The following is an 18,862-nucleotide window of genomic DNA, read 5'->3' as shown; positions in this document are numbered from 1 at the left end:
AGCTGTAACAGCAGGAATCCAGTTTAATTTGAGCATCATGTGTAACTTCCCAACCGAGAGGTACTAAGGACATTAAATCCTGGAGAGAAATCCTAATTCATGATGAAAGCTGCGGGGCTTCACCACCTCTCATCTCCACAGGAAACCCCATTAGATCTCATAAGCAACGCGCCTCAGAGTGTTGAAAAGCTGCACTTCACGCTTCATCATCTCAGTCCTAATTTGACACTAGATTGATCCCGTTTTGCCTTTTTAATCTGCAGTAAACGCTGAGTCGACCCATTTCATCTGCCTCCAATCTCTGCAGTTTAAACACCGACAGCGATGTCTGAACCGCAGAGAGGAATCCTGCGTTATTAGTCACGTGATCCGGAGCCCACACCTGCTTTCTGGAGCGCATGGCAGCTTCCTCCAGAGTCTCGGCCGCCTCGAACTTGCCCTGCCGCCTGTAGAGGGCACCGAGGTTCTTCAGGGTGGTGGTCACTGTGGGGCTGCAGAAAAACCGGGAGGAGGAATATATTTCACCACAGAGAATCATTCTGGTGAAGGAGGTGTAAATCCACTGATTTAGAGATATCAATATTACTCATTTCAATTAAGCTGTTTTGTTCTTCAAATGTCTATAGATACAGCCTGTGTGCTGTGTTAACCATGTCAGAAACAAATGATCTAAAGGGTTAAACATGTACTGTATACATATACATGTGAATTCAAACAAAGACTAAGAGCAGCTGTTCTTTGAACTTGAGGGTTGAGAGCCATGGGATCATTGGATCCCAATGAGGGGTCAGAAGATGATTCAACACATTTCATTTTCACAAAAAGATTTTTACCTTTTCAGACTTCTCTAAAATGTGCAATTTTTCTGGCAAATTTACTTACAAAAAACTTTTTGGTTGAACTGGTCAGAACCAGTAGTTATACAACCGATGATGAAAAGATCAAAAGTAGAACTCACTTAGTTCTAAAGGGTCACAGGATCATTACAGAACCTTGTTGAACATTAACATACATCTTTACTTGTTTGTTTGCTGCTGTGAGCATCGGTCCTCTTCACTCAAACACTGAACCCATCAAACAAACTGACCTGTCCACTTTGCAGGCTTTGTACCAGCCTCCATACTCTCCAAACGGTGAGCCGTCCTTCTGCTTCCCCTACGAGACAAAAACTCACGAGTGTAACACGAAACGTCTTCATCTACGGACCCCATGGACTAAAACGTGAAGTGACTTGTGCATTAAAAGGATGAAGATGAACCCATTTTAAAACCAGAGGCTTTTTTTTTTAAATACCATCAACAAAAACATGAAGAGGATATTTAGTGGTGGGATTACAGTCGAGTCAGGTTTCCTTCTCTGAAACCTTTTAAAACCATGACCAAAATAAACTCCTCTAGTCAGGTACTCGCACCATCAGCACTAGCTGGTTATTACAGAGGCTTAATCTGCTAATCCAACTCTTTGTGAAGTCAATCCTTCCTATTTCATCTTAAATACAATAATGAGAGTCAGAGGAGTTTAATGTCAGTGTGACTCAGTTTTTCTTCTCTGTGCGTTTGTTTGTCCCGACTTGTGTTTGATTTGTCTATTGTTAAAAGTGACTTTTTAAAGTAATCATAAAATCTCGGGGACAAACACAAGATCCACTAAATAAATAAAAAAAAAAATATATATATATATCAAACAAATAACTAGAATTATACTTCACAGGTTGACAAAAAGATAGACAGACTTTGCTCACCTTGCTTTGCTCCTCTCTCTCCTCAGCATGCATCCATATTGGTTTGTTCTCATCTGCAGAGGAACACGCAGTGCAATGAATCAGTGCTGATAAACATTCAGATAAACAGCAGCAGGGAGGACGAGTTTTAACAAGTCACTCTGGTTCTGAAGAAGTGCGTTAGCTTTTCAGCTGAAAGGTCATTTTTGTTTACAGCAACCAAAATGCCTGAAATATTAACCTTTACATTAGAAGAAGAGAACAGTGGGAGATGTCAAAGAAGTACAGGTCTGTTTGTGTGTGTTGGTTTAGAGTCACTACTGAATGAAATGTGGGTGTGTTCATCGTCCGGTCACATGTCGTACCATCAACAGAGCCGAACTCCCTCTCGTGAGCGCGGGTGAGGATTTCTTTATACAGAGTTTCAGCCTGCTTGAACTTGCCCTGTTTCAGGTAACAGGAGGCCTGAAGAACACAAGAGAAGCAAACATTAAGAGTCAGCATGACGCGGGAAATGATAAGAGGTTGTTCTAGTACATATAACACGTTTTTATAAATATAAAACATTTTATGTTTATTTTCCACAAGTACAATTAAAAAGGTGCAATTTGTAAGATATGGCCACACGCTCCAAAAATATAGTGAGCAGTATTTCACCTCTAATACTGGGTCCATAAAAACAGAATTTACAGTCATCAAAAACTACTTACGAACAGCAGGGCAAGAATACGCAAAATTCAACCAAACTGCCGAAGATCAGTTAGCGGTTAGCTGTAGCAACGCCATCAAGGAAGAGCAAAACCTCAGCGTTGGGGGTTCGATCCCGGGAGACTGCCCCGGCTCCCCAGCAAACTTTCTGTTACACAGGTTAGAACCCCAGCGCTGCCGCTGTGGCTCCAGAATGCCAGTTGATACCGCTAACCGGCCCTCCTCCTGGAAAAGTACTCTCCTAGTGATGAGGATGATGAGGCGAGGGTACGAGTAGTTTTTTTCGTTTCTGCCACTTTGATTTAACCCAATAAAAAAACTATCAAATGTACAGATGTATTATTGACAAGCCTTTGGTGCAGCTCTACTACTTCATTCTCTCATGTTTGTTTGAGGACAGACTGGACTTTACAATGTCTCACTGTCGCCTCTAGAGGTACAAGTAGTATTACAAGACAGGAAGGGCCGGGGCTAGCGGGTTAGCATGCTCAGTCCTGTAGTGTTTTTGTTATTTTAGGGAGTTACCCTCAAACTAAAATCTAGTCTCTGTGGCACGTTCACCACTAATCTTGATCAGGCCAAAGGAATGACAACACAAGTGTTACTGGCTGACAAACGGCTTCCTCTCACCAGGTTGTTCTTGGTCTTGGCCACGTTGGGGTCGTCGGGGCCCAGTTTGGTCTGGTAGATCTCCAGGGCTCTCATGTAGTAGTACTCCACCTCCTCGTACTTGCCCTGGTTCTGACACAGCAGGGCCAGGTTGTTCAGCTGCTTGGCCACATCTGGGTGGTCCTTCCCCAGCACCTGGGACGGAAGCAAGAAGAGAGTAAAGCGGGTTAAAACAACAGTCATTACATCAAACTAAATGAGTTTTAGAGGACAAACTGTGTCTCACATGGGGCCATTTGGTCAACAGGTCTTCTTAAAGCTGAGAAACTACCACCGGGCTGGGACCAGGTGCTGTAGCTGCTACTCAAATCGGTTTGCAATTGCTCTCTTTAAGTGGCTATAAAACTTTGGAATTCACTAGTAACTGGTCAGCAATACATTTCGCTTCCATCTCTGAATTTCCCTCAGTTTAAATCCTCTTGTCTGGTTTTGTCATTTTGGATTTCGTTTTGTCTGCCAATATGTTGTCCATCAGCAATATTTGTTACATCTCTTGCCAGGTTGCGTTGACCCTTTCACGGCTTACAGCTCATTTGTAACGTTGCTGATCTTGAAGTTTGAGTCTAACATTACTCACTCACAACATTTCCCTCAACATTAGTACCACCTACATATTATGAGCTATTGTAGACCAATAAATCCAGGACGCCATAATGGAAATTAAATCTGTAACTGGTGTCTAACCTATGGAGGCATCTCCTAACGGACTTCGACCTGTGGACTATCGACCTGCTTAATTAAATAAAAGCAGAGTACAAACACATGAGTGCAGCAACAAACAGCCTTTATCACAGAAAACGACTAAACGCAGCCAAAAGACACAGAACCGGCATGAAAAAGAAATCTTTGCATTAATGTGGATATGAGAGCGCTGTGAGCTTCTCCTGTGTGCTGAGGCGGCTTAAAGTCATGAAAGGCAAGTGTAGCGAGCGTGAAAGAGATGCAAAAGTACCATGAGAGACTAAGGTGACCAGACCTAGAAAAACTGCAGTGAGGGTTTTATCTGAGTCTGACTGAGCAGAATAGAGAGGGAAGGACGAGGAGACCGGCTGAGACTTTGAATCTCTTTTTCCTTCCTGGCACTTCTTTTTCAAAAGAGGATGAAGGAGGACAGAATGCAAAAGTGAAAAAGACATTAAGCAAGAGAAAGCTAGAACTCTCTGCTGGCTTGAGAAACGCTTCAGTAACAACACTGAGGAATGGGAGACGTGAACAGAGGAAAAAGCACTTGGTGTGAAAAATGAAAGAGTATCAGAGATAAGACGTAAATCAAGCAGCTTGTTGTTCAGATTATTAAAGTATAAATCTGTAGGAGGTCTGAGATCAATGCTTCACAGGATCATCTACCTCAGTCCTCCTCCTCCTCCACATAACACATCTGACAGCTTTCCTGTAAACATTAGCTGGAGAAGGATTGCCATAAGCCGCGTGCGACGACGAGGTCTAGGTCACTGACGTGTTTATCGATAGATACCGTGTCTTCAAATACCAGAAGTGCAGCAGTCTGAGGTGATGTCTGGGAAGCTCTGAGAAACACTAGCTTCCTCTAAATTTATGCTGAAGGGCCTCTACTTACAGGTCACAGACTGAATCCATGTTTTATCCAAATATTTACTGAATATGGGGATTTTTCTTTGGAGAAATCCTGAGATCCGTTTCTATCCCTCTGAGACATATTTCAATAAAGACGTCAGTGCAAAGACACAGCTAGCAGCAGGTAGGACTTCAGTTTCTTATTCAAGGACATTTGAGCAGAAAAGAAAACTTTGGCTGTTTGATGAAAGGTTCAAAAATAATTCCAATGCAGTGGACTTGTGGGTTTTCATTATGTTGTTTCATTTAAAGGATAAGGCCGGCAGAATTACAAATGTCAATAGATCTATTGAAAAGAGCTAAACAAGCAAGCATTAGTTCCTCAATACTTTGCCCATTGGTTCCTACTGAAGACATACTGTAAATGTTTAAAAACAGGTTCATAATTTCATTAATTTCTTTTAACAGTCGGCCAATGTAGTTTTTATTAAACAAAACAGGAAGAAATAATAATTTCTCCTGAAGAGTCAAAAGCTTCTAAACCAGTTTATAGCCCCATCCCTCTTTTCTCCCCGACAACCAAACTCACTGAGGAGCTGAGCTTTCCCGAGCTTCTATAAATAAAAGAAGAAATGCAGGAAAAAGGAATCCTTATTATTCAGCAACTCTGCAGCAGCCACCTCGCCTGTGCAGGAAAAACTAAAATCTTTCAGCTCAAGCGAGAGCGTAATCTCCTGAGTTTAAGTAGCGGAACAAAAAAATGAAGATGCTCAGGCTCAACCAAAGCTGACATCTCATTCTCAGAGGAGAGCGAAGGAGCTGAGGACAGATACAGAGAAGTGGATCAGATGTTCTTCAGGATTGCTGAGCGGCATCTTTGTAAGCACCAGACTAGAGGTCAGACAAAATAATGACGATCTCCCCGGAGAGACACAGGCTGACCCATGATGCACATTTAAAACAGAGTACACATATTTAAGGGTTTTTGTTTTTTATTTCTATGAAGTGTAATTTCTTCTTTTGTTTTGTGTCTTAAACCTCCGTCACCTAAACAGCGATTGTCCAATCATAGCTTTGCAGAAGTAGCTAAATTACTTTTTGTTCAGTGCTTATGTTCTTGTACAGGATTTAATATTCATTGGTGTGAATACTAAACCGTAACAGTGTAGTCCTGTGATTGGTAAAGCGTCTTTCGTCAGACAGAAGTAACCCTTAGACGTGTATGTCCCGGCTATTTTACAGCTTTCATTCCCAACACAGCCGTACCGGCACTTTCCCGGAAATGTTTCGAGGTCTTGAGGTGAGACATTGGCGGGAACACATTTGGCTGAATATTGATCCCAGCTCCCATTCACACATCACCCCATGCAGGAAATGTTCCAGAGCATTTCAGGGATGGACTGCAAGTTTAAAAAGGACTCTAGCGTAAAGCCGGTGACTCATGGAGAGTGAAATATTCAGTGCTTAGTGTTCGACTGTTCTAGGACACAGAGTTTGTCTGAAAGTGAAGTGAAAGTAAACTTTAGTTTGAAAGTGAAAGCTTTAAGTCTGGCGAAGAAGAAAAGAAGCAGAAAACAGCTGCTTAGTCATGCTTTCCTATCGTTTGTGTAACTGCTTCTGAATCTGTTTAGTCGTGGTGTTTGATGACCTTTGACCTACCTTTTCTCTGATCTCCAGCGCTCTCTTGCACAGAGGCTCCGCCTCCTTGTACTTCCCTCTCTTCCCATACAGGACGGCCAGGTTGTTGAGGGTGGCGGCGACCTGACAGGAACACAAACACATCCATTACTTCATTTCATTCATTCTTGGTGGTGAGCCTAAATCGTCTTCAACCGCAAGATTCCGCCACACCAGCAAAGTGCCATTGATCTGGTGAGAGAGTAATCATCGAGGAGGAAGCGGAAACAGGAAGTGATTATGGTGGGCTGTAATTTGATCCCAATCAGATGTATGATGAATCTTGTGCACTCAGGAAGAGGGAGACTACCGAGGTCACTTCTGATCTCTGATTCAGACAGGCTCTGGTGGCCACGTGGGCAGAGTGGGAGGAAAGGAAGGAAGGAGGGAGGGCAGAGGTGACTGGAGGAGGGGAAGGGAGTGTAACAGGAAGAGAGGAGGGAGATAAATAAAAGGGAGAAGACAAACGACTGCAAATCAAATGATTCGACTACAAAGACGATGATCAATCTTTAAGTGTTCTTATGAACTACTTCACGGTTTCTTAACCAGGGGTCCTTGACTCTATAACAGGGGTACGTGTGTATATACGGTCATTTTTCAGAGAGGTGACATGGTACATATCCAGAGTTATCATGCCGAGGTCCAACCTTCACCTGTCACCGGATCTGATTCACTGGATGTAGACTGTGGGTATAAATCTGCCATTGGTCGCGTATTTCAAGCGCCATTCTGCCCCCCCCCCCCCCCCCCCCCCCCTTTACTATTTTGTAAGGACACCAACAATGCAACCTGGGCTTGACACGCTCAAGATGTGAATGTTAAAAGTAATACATTTTTGTACTATAGCAGAATGCTAATGGGAGCAGCACTGTGGTGAGATTACCTGCAGACCAACTGGCAAATCTACAGACCACCTAATCAGCTCCTATGTAAACAGGATGGACGTGTGTTGCTACACGCATAATGGCCAACATTCAAAAAAGGGCAAAAAGAAACACAAAAAGAAGAGGTTGAAAGATTAAGAAGATCGTAAATACTGTAGAAGGAAGAAACAATATGGTGAGAGGAATCCGGGTGAGATAATAGTTTATATTGTTGATAAAACTATGATTTTTTTTATTATAAATCACTGAAAAAAATAATTTATTTATATGAAGAACCATCAGGGCCTGGTGGCAGGATGAGAGGATGGAGGGCTAACCTCAGAGAGTGATGGAGATCCAGAGAGTGGAGACACAGGCCTGCTGGGGTTAACACAGTATGTTTACGGTCACCACGACAAACAGAAGCTAATGGGATCTGAGAGCAGGAGTGGGTCAATTATTTATGAACTCTACCGTGTTCGCTGTGATCGTTCTGGACTGCAGTCACAGATGCATCACAATGTGTTTGGAGAAATTTAATTAGGAGAGCTGTAAAATGTGGCCTGAACACAGCCAACATTTCCTAAGAGGCCTCAGGGCAACATGTACTCCTGTATTCCACTGGAAAACATTACAATTTTATCAGTAATTCAGAAGTTGTTGTTTTGTTCTTGACAAACAATATCCTAAAATTGAGAAATTCTTCTTCTTTTTGTATCTAAGAAGTAAAATTCATGTTCTTATATAGAGCAAATTCAGCAGCTGGTATATTAGCACAACCTTTTTATACATATAAACCAGTTGAAGCTCCTGTTATTTAGAAGAGATAACACTTTTATAAAACACTTTTCTTTAGGAGTTCCACTTAGCAACTCTGAAACTCCCTGGAAGCTTCACAGGCTCTTTAATAATGATAAACTCCTCAAAACTGTAACTCAAGCATGACTTTGGCTGCGCTGTTATTACGGCTGTCAGTGTTGTTATATGTGTTACCTGAAGGGGAGCAGGGTCACATGTTATTGTTCGCCTGAGGGGGAAACCGGGACACTGCAGCAGCTAAAAATAGGTCTAGATCAAAGAGTAGAGATAAAGAATGCTTGTTTCCTTTAAATGTATTAACTGCAGGTTAAAGTGTTTATTGTACTACAGCCAGGAATCCATTGGTAGAGCTCTTGTTTGACTTTTAGTGAAATACACTTATTGGCTTTCTTGCCGAGAGTGAGCTGAGAGGATCAATACCACCCTTGTGTCTGCACTGTAAATATGAAGCTACCGCCAACAGCTTAGCATAAAAACAGGGGGGAAACGGCTAGCCTGGCCCTAGCCAAAATTAACATAATCAGCAGACAAGCAGCTGCACATAAACTCTCATTGCACCACAATTTATCATTTTTAAGCTTTGGTTTGTTTGAATTAAATAAATGAGGAATATTATGTTAATTAGTGATCTTTAGAAGCGCCAGATTTTGTGACCTTTGATAGAGTAAGGCTAGCTGTTTCTAGTCTTAATGCTAAGCTATGCTAACCACCTAATCGCTGTAGCTTCATATTTACTATACAAACTTAAGAGTGGTAAAAATCTTCTCATCCAACTCCCAGCAAAAGAATAAACTTTAAAAAATAAACGTTAAATAATCCGTTTAATGTTGTTCAGATGGGAGAAGTTGCTCAAATATTACTATCTGCCCGACAACCCATTATGTTAACGTGAGATACAAGATACATCTCTAATATTCAGATACATCTGATTGAAGCAATGTCACAAAGGTACTGTGCAGAAAAAACATGGCACAGCTGAATAAGTTAGACAGATGTACTCACAGCTGGATGGTCCCTGCCGAGAGTCTTCTCCCTGATGGCCAGGGCGTCGTTCAGCAGGTTGGCTGCCTCCTTGTATTTGTTCTGATCCCTGAAACAGACAGAAGCAAAACAGAGTCAGACAGAAACACAGCAGACACAGATGGACGGACAAGCACACAAAGAAAAGAAACATAAAACTAAGCTAACAGTTTCCACCAACAGTCCATTATTTTCAGGTGACATGGTCCAAACAGCTTTGCAGCAGTTCCCACAGTCAATGCAACAGTCTGCAGACAACAAGTCGACCCAGTCTCTCATTCCTGACTATTCACGGCACCGACTATTCACTGGATAAGATTTGTGGGAGTAACAAACACGGGTCGAACCATCTAGTGTGTCACGCTTTTGTTCTTTTCTTCTTAACACTTCCCCCAGCTCTATTACTGTACTGTAAATCTCTGGTTGTGTCTGCTATGTTTGCTGTGTTCCACTTCTGACCTAGAAAGGCATCTAACTATTATTTGGGAGGTCCTACAGAGGCCTGTCACACAATGATTTGATGGTTGTTACCCAACGTGAGTTGTGAGGGGGACAAACAGACTACATGCTGGAACCGTTATCACAGCTTTCTCTCTGCAAAAAAGCCATTTCCCCCCCCAAAAGAAATTGTGCTATAAGAGCAAAAAGGTTAAAACAATTCCTTTAACTGATAACTACTAAAACGCTGTCCCAGCATTCACAGGCTTCAACTCTATTCTGAAGTCCTGAGAAGGCTTGTAAAGGAGTCAGCGTGGCCCAGGACTTTAAGGATTTACAAGCTAGTAAAGACTTGTGTTTTCATGGTGCCAACAGTGTGATGAAGGAAACAGAAGAGAAACTGTATATTAGTCCCAGCACTGACTGCAGTTGTTTAATATTATCATCATCTTCATAGGAAGTGGACAGAGAAAGAAAAATCCGATCTAGATCTTAATTTATATAAAAAATATATTAAATATGCCAACAAATCTGATTAAATTTATTAACTTTTGATTTAGGTTAAAATGACACTCTTAAACGACTGAAAGAGGAAGGTGAAACAGTCGGCCATAAAGTCCTTTTGTAGCTGGTAAACTCCCGGAACTGCCTCCTTGATGTCTAAAACACTATTTAGGGAACAACAACTAACAGCTCAGAGCCCAGAGGAAATACCTGATAGACCCACCTGTAAACAAGGGCGAGGATATTGAGCATGGTGGCCACGTCCGGGTGGTCGTGTCCAGAGGTCTTCTCCAGGTCTTCCAGGGCCTGTTTGCAGAGGGGCACCGCCACCTCGTACCTGCCCTGGGAGGCGTACTGGATCACCAGGTTGTGGAGGGTCCTCAGGCGGGCCGGGATCTCGTAGCCCCCCTGCTGGGCCGCCGCTGCCGCAGCGCTGCCGTGAGTCGGCTGGACTGGAGACACATGGAGGAAAGATTAGATGCACAGGACACACACACCTCCGTTTTTTACCTTTTCAGTCACGAATATATATTTGATGCTTTAGACAGGGTTTATCTTTTCAAACTGTAATTACAGATAAAGTCAGTATTGTGTTCACTAATAATACATTTTATAACTAAAATGCCAATAGTTTTGGTCCACTGATTATTTTCTCCAACAATCAATTAATCTATGTTCTATAAATCCAGTCGTCTTCCAAGAAGACGACTTTAATACTCTACTTTTTCGACTAACAGTCGAAAACCCAAAGATATTACATTTTCTATCACACAAGACAAAGAAAAACTTAAAATTCTCATGACTGAGAAGTTGGAAAGAAGTAATCTTTGGCATTTTGTGCTTAAAATGACTGAGTGTTTGAATATGAATCAACTCAAACGTTGTTGGTTCATTTTAACATTCCTGTGAAGATATTATTTACTTGAGTTCCTATAAATAAGTCAAAGCTGAAACCACAACAAACAAACAGGCTACTAACATATGGCCTGCAAACAAGATTATTCACACATAACCAATGACCTCATTCTGCTACAGCGCACAGCAAATGTGCTGCTTTCTGTGGGTTTACGAGGTCAGGAGGACAGGATGAGGAACGTCTGCCCGTCTGTCTGTGTAGAAGTGTGTGTATGTGTGTGTGTGTGAGAATGTATATGTGTGTGATGAAAACACCCGATTGAGTTCCTTATTAAAAAGCATGTAGCACTCTATTTACTCTGAAGGAGAGACACTTTATCTTACTGTTTTTTATTGTACCAAAATATCGAGGCCAATTCCTTGCATGTGAAAATCTACTTACAATAAACCTGATTCAGATTCTAATTCTGGGGTAAAAACTATCATCAGTCTCCTGAAGCCCAATATGATGTCTTCACATCGCTTGTTTTGACCAAAATCTAAAGATATTTTCAGATTATTATCGGTAGACATACACCTGGTACATTGTGGTTCACGGTCGGCATCTTAAAGCCCCGAACTCAACCAGTTTTTACACATCAAGGCCAGTTTACCAGTCTTAGGGAATACTTTAAGGATAAAAAGCCATCAAGTTGCATCATGGGAAGTGTAGAATGCATCTTTTTTTCTTTAAACTGTTGTAGGGACTAAAAGTGAAGCTCTCTCTTAAACATCCTGGAGGTTGAATGGAGGTGTTTTTCAGTAGCTCACCGAGTTAACCAAATGACGGATAATGTAAATATTTTTAAGCCGTAGGCCAATTTAAATAAAGGCAGGGCTGTCATCACCATTATCTCTTTCCTGCTGACGGCAATTCACCAAAACCCCAAAAGCCCTTCAGACAGGAAAGACATCTAATCTACTCCAGCATCTCTCACACACACACACACACACACACACAGTCTTACTGTCCTCTCTCATCCATCACACACCTCCATTTATTCAAAAACACACCGTACTTTAAGCTCTGCTCATCTGCACATGTGATTTATGTTCCCACTTTTATTTGATGCCATGAAGGAGGAAGAGAGATTTTTGGAAACATGGAACCAATAAACCTCGTGCTTCTCTCCCCCTCCAGGCTTCCACCCATCTGTTTCTTATTCTTTAGCCCTCCGAGTGTTTGTGTACACCGTCATCAAATGTAGCTCGATTGTATTTACTGTAAGCACTGACGTGTGGGTGTGAGCAACAATGAGACATGTTTGTGTCAATGGGCGTGGGTGCATAATTACTAAAAAAATAAATTGTGTTGATCTCAAACCTGACTTATAACTTATTTGCAAGTTGCTGTGAATGATTCCCAACATTAAATAAATCTGACATATACAGTATATACCTTTATATACACGCTACTATCTCAATAACCCAGAGGAGAAACCTCATTTGATTTTTAATTCATTGTGCAGTATTGACATCTTATGATGTAGAAAGTCAATCTCATGCTCCCCCACTTTCCCAACCAAACGTACAGCTACATTCTATTAAGTGTGTCTCTATTTATAATTCACACCCAGTCTGTGCTGCTGGGAAAACACTGAAAATCAGCATCAGGAAGCCAGTTTTCCACCTAAAAACATCAAACGAATGGAGGCCCTCTAATTTGACACAGTATCCCGAAACCAACCTGCTCCGCTCTCTCTGCTCTACAACCTGCTCTACAGTCAGAATTTAGGCCAAAACACAGGGAAGTCTGGATCAAAACCTAAAATTACACCCACCAAAAAACACTGCGCGAGTGGGAAATTACCACCCGACACATTCTGGTTGGCAACAGTAGAAAAGATGGTTCCTCTTTGAGAGCAGAAACTCAGAGAACAAACTGTTCAATGCAGAGAGAAACGTGAAAAGTTATTTCTTCAGTTAAAGAAGAGCATCAGACTTCAAATGAGCTGCAAATATGTCACGAACATTATTGTTTTTGGATCTTTCTGCCTCTTAAAAAGGACACAACTGTTTAGTTCCCCAAACGTCCTCAAAGCTACGGTACATTACATCAGCAAAATAAGTGCTGTAGCTCTTCTGGTTGAGGTGTTGGATTTAACTGTCGTTGAGGAACAGGTTGGTTTAATATGGTATTATAGTACCAAATGTTTAAGCATTTAATTTATATTTAAAGCCAAAGCTCACAGCAACACTACTATGGTCTTTTGCCAAACATTATCTCACCTGACTACAGCGACACAAAAAGAACTCGCTGCAGAAACCCTGGAACCATAGAACACTGTTTATAACACCACACTGGTTGGGAGTTTTTCACCCCATTTGGCCTCCCTCCAGGCTAAACTAGGTCCTGACTAATGGGCCTTTACAGCCAACACAGCTTCACTGTCTGGGCTGCTGAGCGACTGAAAGAGCAGCCCATCAAACACTGAGGCAAGGGGTGGACATGAAGAGTAGGAGCAAAGAGTAAGAGAGAGAGCGAGAGAGAGACCAAGAGAGAGCAGGAGAGAGAGAGCAAGAGAGAGGCCGGGAAGGTTAAAGCAGACAGAGATGAAGAGAGAAAGACCCATGAGGCTTCTTACGTATGGCAGGAGAAATGCACCAACATATATTAGGTGATGTATATATTCTGACACTGGGGACATCCACCGATTAGACTTCGGTATATTTCAATTGTCACTGGTGCAAAGATTTGTTTTCAGAGGACAAATCAATTTTTAAAAGGAGTGACATTTTCAAAATTCCTGCAACCATCAGGGAGAAACCTGCACATCATTAGTCACAACCTTCCACTGCAAAGTATTAATGTTCTAGAAGCTGAAGTTAACTATGTCATTCAACTATTGCATAACACATTTTAGGAAACTATCTCAATCACATCTACGCCCTGAGGACAGGAACTACATTTCATATCTGGGTCCAGGACTGATTATGAATCCCCCCCCCCCCCCCAGAGTAGAAAGAAGAGGAGGGACACTTACTGCCTGGAGGTTGGTCGTCCTGGTCATCTGGGAAGAGGTCGTCCAGAGTCTCTTTACTGGAATCAGAGTCCTTCTCCTCCTGAGAGGAGGTGTGAGGGGAGAGCAGGAGGACAATGATCGAACTGACTCCATGTTTACTAAATTCATAAAAGAGTATTCTTATTTATCTGCTCATGCAGTCCTTCTGTAGCATAGGTCCAGTCAAGCAAATTTCATAAGTGTTACAATATTACAGAAATTGTAATATTGATCGAGGCAGAACAAATGAACCACTAATGGACAACTTCAGACCTTTCTGTTTGACTTATAGAAACTCTGAAGCTCGGTGAATCCCTACTCTGTTACTGAGTGTCTTTGTTTTGGAGGATAAGACGTCTCGTCAAACACACTCTGAAGAAGACCCAGGGACTCACCGATGGGGACAAGTCCTCGTCGTACTTCTTCAGCTGGTTCATGAACTCCAGGTGCTTCTTCTCCTCCTCCAGCTGGGCGACGCTCTGCTCGCTCTTCTGCAGTTTCTGCTGCGTCCCAGCCAGCTCGTCCCTCAGCCACTGGTTCTCCTGGCAGAGCCGGCGCACCTGAGCCCGAAGCTTCTGCTTCTCCGACTCCACCGAGCTCAGGTGGCTCGACAGCGCCATCATCACCTGGACAAAGACGAGGGGAGGGGGGGTTTCTTAACACACCACAGTTGCTTTGGGATTTGGGATGTTTAGGAGTCTGTCTTTAAGGTGGTATAAAGTACACCATGTTTCCCTGCAGTCATGAACATGATCTCATTCGTATGAATTGACTTAGAACCACCTCATAACAATATTCACACTCGTAGCTACAGTCATCCTGGGCTGTAGACCAACATCCTTCTATTAGTGTGATAATTATCTGAAGATATTAAAATATCATAATACCAGTCATTGATACATAAGGGGCTATATTCCTAAACATTTGAATTCTAAGGTGAACCAGTGGCAGATTCAGAGGCAGCATCGTGTGTACATTAGGGTTTAAAAACAGAACTAAACACTGGTGTTACTTTGAGGCACTTTGGGTAAAAGCATCCACCTAACAGCAGATGGTGTGAGGTACTGGGAGGAGTATACTTAGACAAAGTGTTTGAGGCATAGAGAGAATAGGATAATTATGCAGAAAAATATGAATCACACTCTACTTACAATAACTGCGAGCTGCCTAAAGAGCTGAAGGTGGGTATTAGAGTCAGCATGGTGCAGTGTATTGTATATTTAATAGGCAAGGCATGCTGGGAGATGGAGATGAGGGGCTAAAGCATCAGCAGTGACTCATCAGTGACTCATAGGCCGGTGTTTACCAGCTGAGTAACGACAGAGAAACTTTCTCGAAAAGAAAATCTGCATTTAAAAAAAAAAAAAAAAAGTTTTATTTCTTAGCTATAAAATCTTCTCTCTTCATTTCTCCCTCAGGATGATTTGGGATATCCAACCGTGCACCTTTAGAAGAGGAACTTAGTCTTTGGAGTGCATATGCTTTGTGTTCTTAGTCTGTTATGTGTATCACTTCAGAAAGAGTCAACTTAAGGTCAGTCAGCAGCATCTTTTGAAGCCTTTGTGAAGTCTGTCTCAGATATGCCTCCATTCTAACAAATCTATGAACAATAATTAAGTGACGTACAGTCTGTAGTTTGTCCTTTTAGCTCATCACGTGTGGTGCTGCTGACAGGCAAAGAAAAAAACAACAAGAAATGCCATTTCTGTATTTCTTATATATTTAAAAAAAGGAATGTAAAGAATGGCGATGTTAGTAGTCGGCTCGTTTGCACTGTCCACTTTGCTGCTGTAATCCTGTAAATGTCCCCACTGTGGGACTAACAAAGGATTATCTTATTTTATATTTCAGCTGGTGATGATTCACCGAGGACTGACGGTACCTGTGCCTCGCTCAGCCCGAGCTCCAGCATCTCCAGAGACTTGCGGATCATGTGGGACTTCTCCTCCACCAGGACGCCCTCCTCGTCCTGCTTCAGGCAGCGCAGCGTGCCCAGCAGGCCCTCCAGGATGGAGTGGTGCTCCTGCTTCAGGGCGTCCAGCCCCTGGATCACCTGCTTGGTCCGGGAGATGATCTCGTCCTGGGACAGCTTCTCCCCAGGGTCCTCCTCCTCCTTCATGCACACCATGGTGGACATGTCCTCACGCATCCTGCAGATGGAACAACAGGGACAGGAGAGTTAAAGTCAACGTGATGTATTCATCCATTTTAATGAGCCTACGCATACACAGCCAATAAAGCTGATTCTGATTTAACACTGAAATAAAGTCTGTATCAATGTGACCGGAAGGATCTCATAAAAGTACAAACATCAGGCTCTAATGCAGAAGAGCTAATCTCCTCTAAAGAAGTCACATAACTTCTATGCTTGAAAAATGAATTACATTAAAGGCAACAAAAGGTTTAATCAGGATTAATGTTTACTGCTGCAAAAAACGTCAGAGACAGGACCACCACACGACGTGCAGCATATCGACTAAATCATTAATGAGCACGTAATGAAACACGGAACGTTCAGATGTTTCATTCAGAGTTGCATCCGCCTGACCTTTTCTGTTCTTTGTGGCAACCACACAGCCCGATGCATCTGCCTTTAAATCAATACCGTCTTAAACCAAAAGGTTACACCTGAACCAACCGCCCAGGCCCACTGGACAGCTCCTGGTTTTAAGAGTCCAGGTAGTGGAGGTCGAGAGAAGGAAGAAGAAACGTTCGTGCTTTGCCTTTGAGCAAGGCACTGACCGCAGCAGAGAAAAGCTGCACAAACAAAAGGTGAAATGTAATGTCGCATTAGTGACAATCCTGTTTGAAACGAGGCGTCGTCACTTAAGATGCTTTGTGAAAAAGAGTGACTTTAGTGCGGCTGCGATGAAAGGTTGAACGTGAACCAGACGATAAACCTGCTGCTGCCTGCTGACGGTTTGAATCCAGATGTGAGGCTTGTGGGCTGCGTGTGGTTTACAGATAACAACAGATATGCGGTGAGGAAAGCTCTGCAGGGAACAAGTGCAGAACTTAAATAAATGATGGGTGCAATAGCTACCAGGAGTCTTTTGTTTGGTAACCACCACAGTGTTACAGTGTTTTAGTCAGTGTCTATTAGCTTTCCACGTATCTAGTCATTTTTAATCACCAACCAAAAACCTACTCAAATATGACACAATTTTTGAAAAATTTTGACGGGGGGCGACTGTGGCTAAGTGGATAGCAGGGCCGTCTTTCAATCAGAGGGTCGGCGGTTCAATCCGCGGCTCCGGCTCTGCTAGTCTCATGTCGATGTGTCCTTCAGCAAGACACTTAACCCCAAAATTGCTCCCGTAGTTGTGCCTACGGTGTGATAGACTCTGAATTGTAAGTCGCTTTGGATAAAAGCGTCTGCTAAATGACTGTAATGTAATGACGTGTTTACAGTCAGCTTGTAGTTAGAAATCACTGCACAGTAAAGTAGAACCAACCCTAAACCTCCATATTCATGATTACAATATCTCCAATAACAATCAGCGTCTTCGTGCTGCCATAATGCGGTCATAGCACATAATCAGATCCTGAATCCGTCTTGGTGATCAATGAGGCAGACTGACAGGAGTGGCAGGTAAAACAGATATTATTATGCAAATATGAGCCAAAAACACTGCACGTTAATATCGGTTCCTCTCACGTTGACTCCTTCCCACTCAATCCTGACTTTCTTTGCTTTGTATTCACACACACACACACACACACACACACACAGAGACAGAATAATTACAGAAACACTGACTGAAGTTATGTTTCTACTTCACGGCTCCATGAAGAACACAGAAGTGAAACAACTCTCCAGTGTGACTCACTCAGCAGTCTTATCCTTAATGCTGCAACGACACAGTGAGTTGGACCAGCCGGCCCACCTCAGTATAAAAGCTGCTGTGGTACCAGAAGACATTTTGAAAAGATCACATTAACTTCAAACTTGTACTCAACCACATTTGAAAAAGGATTTCCTAATACTGTAGGCAAACTGATAGTATTTGTATTTATCCTGTTGTTGGTGCTTATGTTTCACTTTGTTTGTCAAAATCAACATCAGATCCAAATGACACTTGAATAATTATATTCCCATCAACACCTACAAACAGAAGAAAAACAACTATTCTCATTATAGATTAACCTGCTGGTTGTTTTTCTCAATTAATTGACCCGTCATACGGTCAATAAAACCTCAGAAAGAAGTGAACATTGCAGCCAAATAAACCATCAAATCCTCAAAGTGAAGAAGCTGGAACACAGGTGTGTTTTCCATTTTAGCTTGAAGAACGATTAATTGAATTTACAATACTTATACTATAAAATAGTTTACAGTAATTCCACATGAGATGAGATACAACTAGTCATACCTGTCTGAGTGGAAATTTCACTAGCAACCACCCAAACACTGACATGTTTCCATGTAAGCAGGTAACCAACCATCGTTTGGAGTTTCTACAGGTGTTGCAGAGAACAGACGGGCTGCTTCAGCATAATAACGTACCTGTGGACAGTAATCCAACAAGTAATTAGGAAAATGCACATAATGTCAGTTAACACTAGTGTTTCCATCACATCCATTCAGCTAAAAGTCTGTCGCTGCTATATTTAAAGATGCAAGTATCAAAATAAAAGTTAGAATACTTGTCACACCGGATCCTTTCAAAGGGCCATGCATTGAGCCTGGTTATAAACCCCGTTTAATTCTTCAACAACACAGAGCAAGGTCGACTTTAAACCACTGGAAACACCCAAAACTGCAAAGAACGAGACAACTACCACTGCAGGCAGAGTAATACAGAAGTGAAAGTGACAGCACAAGCCTTTTATTTTGGGCATCAGATGAGTCTCAGAGCACACAGCACCACAGGGAAGAAAGATGTTAACTTTTGAAATGCAAATATCTGGCTTGAAGCGGAGCGCCCGGGGGACCCTGCAGCTCTTCATGTGAGCAGGTTATGGCAGAGATGTTAGTCTATTGGGAGGCTGGTGGTGGGAGTGGGGGGGGG

General features: G+C 42.3%; 1 protein-coding gene across 5 annotated transcripts in view; it reads right to left on the bottom strand.

Moving 5' to 3' along the window:
• Positions 1-17,087, bottom strand: part of klc1a (kinesin light chain 1a) — a 32,532-nt gene extending 15,445 nt beyond the window's left edge. For 2 of the 5 annotated variants that reach the window (XM_031873153.1, XM_031873154.1), the window contains exons 1-11: positions 15,733-17,087; positions 14,246-14,476; positions 13,833-13,911; positions 10,178-10,406; positions 8,995-9,082; positions 6,290-6,391; positions 3,059-3,232; positions 2,086-2,185; positions 1,742-1,794; positions 1,088-1,155; positions 383-491 (exon numbers count right to left, since the gene is read on the bottom strand). In XM_031873153.1, the coding sequence (XP_031729013.1) occupies positions 383-491; positions 1,088-1,155; positions 1,742-1,794; positions 2,086-2,185; positions 3,059-3,232; positions 6,290-6,391; positions 8,995-9,082; positions 10,178-10,406; positions 13,833-13,911; positions 14,246-14,476; positions 15,733-15,999 (1,500 nt within the window). In that variant the 5' untranslated portion in view covers positions 16,000-17,087. The remainder of the gene's footprint in view (positions 1-382; positions 492-1,087; positions 1,156-1,741; positions 1,795-2,085; positions 2,186-3,058; positions 3,233-6,289; positions 6,392-8,994; positions 9,083-10,177; positions 10,407-13,832; positions 13,912-14,245; positions 14,477-15,732) is intronic. The other 3 variants (XM_031873156.1, XM_031873157.1, XM_031873158.1) reach the window with 3 other exon arrangements.
• Positions 17,088-18,862: the final 1,775 nt, after the last annotated feature.

The sequence above is a fragment of the Anarrhichthys ocellatus genome, unplaced genomic scaffold (genome assembly GCF_004355925.1).
Source record: "Anarrhichthys ocellatus isolate YVR2014 unplaced genomic scaffold, GSC_Weel_1.0 scaffold69, whole genome shotgun sequence".
Lineage (NCBI taxonomy): Eukaryota > Metazoa > Chordata > Actinopteri > Perciformes > Anarhichadidae > Anarrhichthys > Anarrhichthys ocellatus.
The sequence above is the reverse complement of the archived record's forward strand: the minus strand, read 5'-3'. Positions and strand labels throughout refer to the sequence as shown.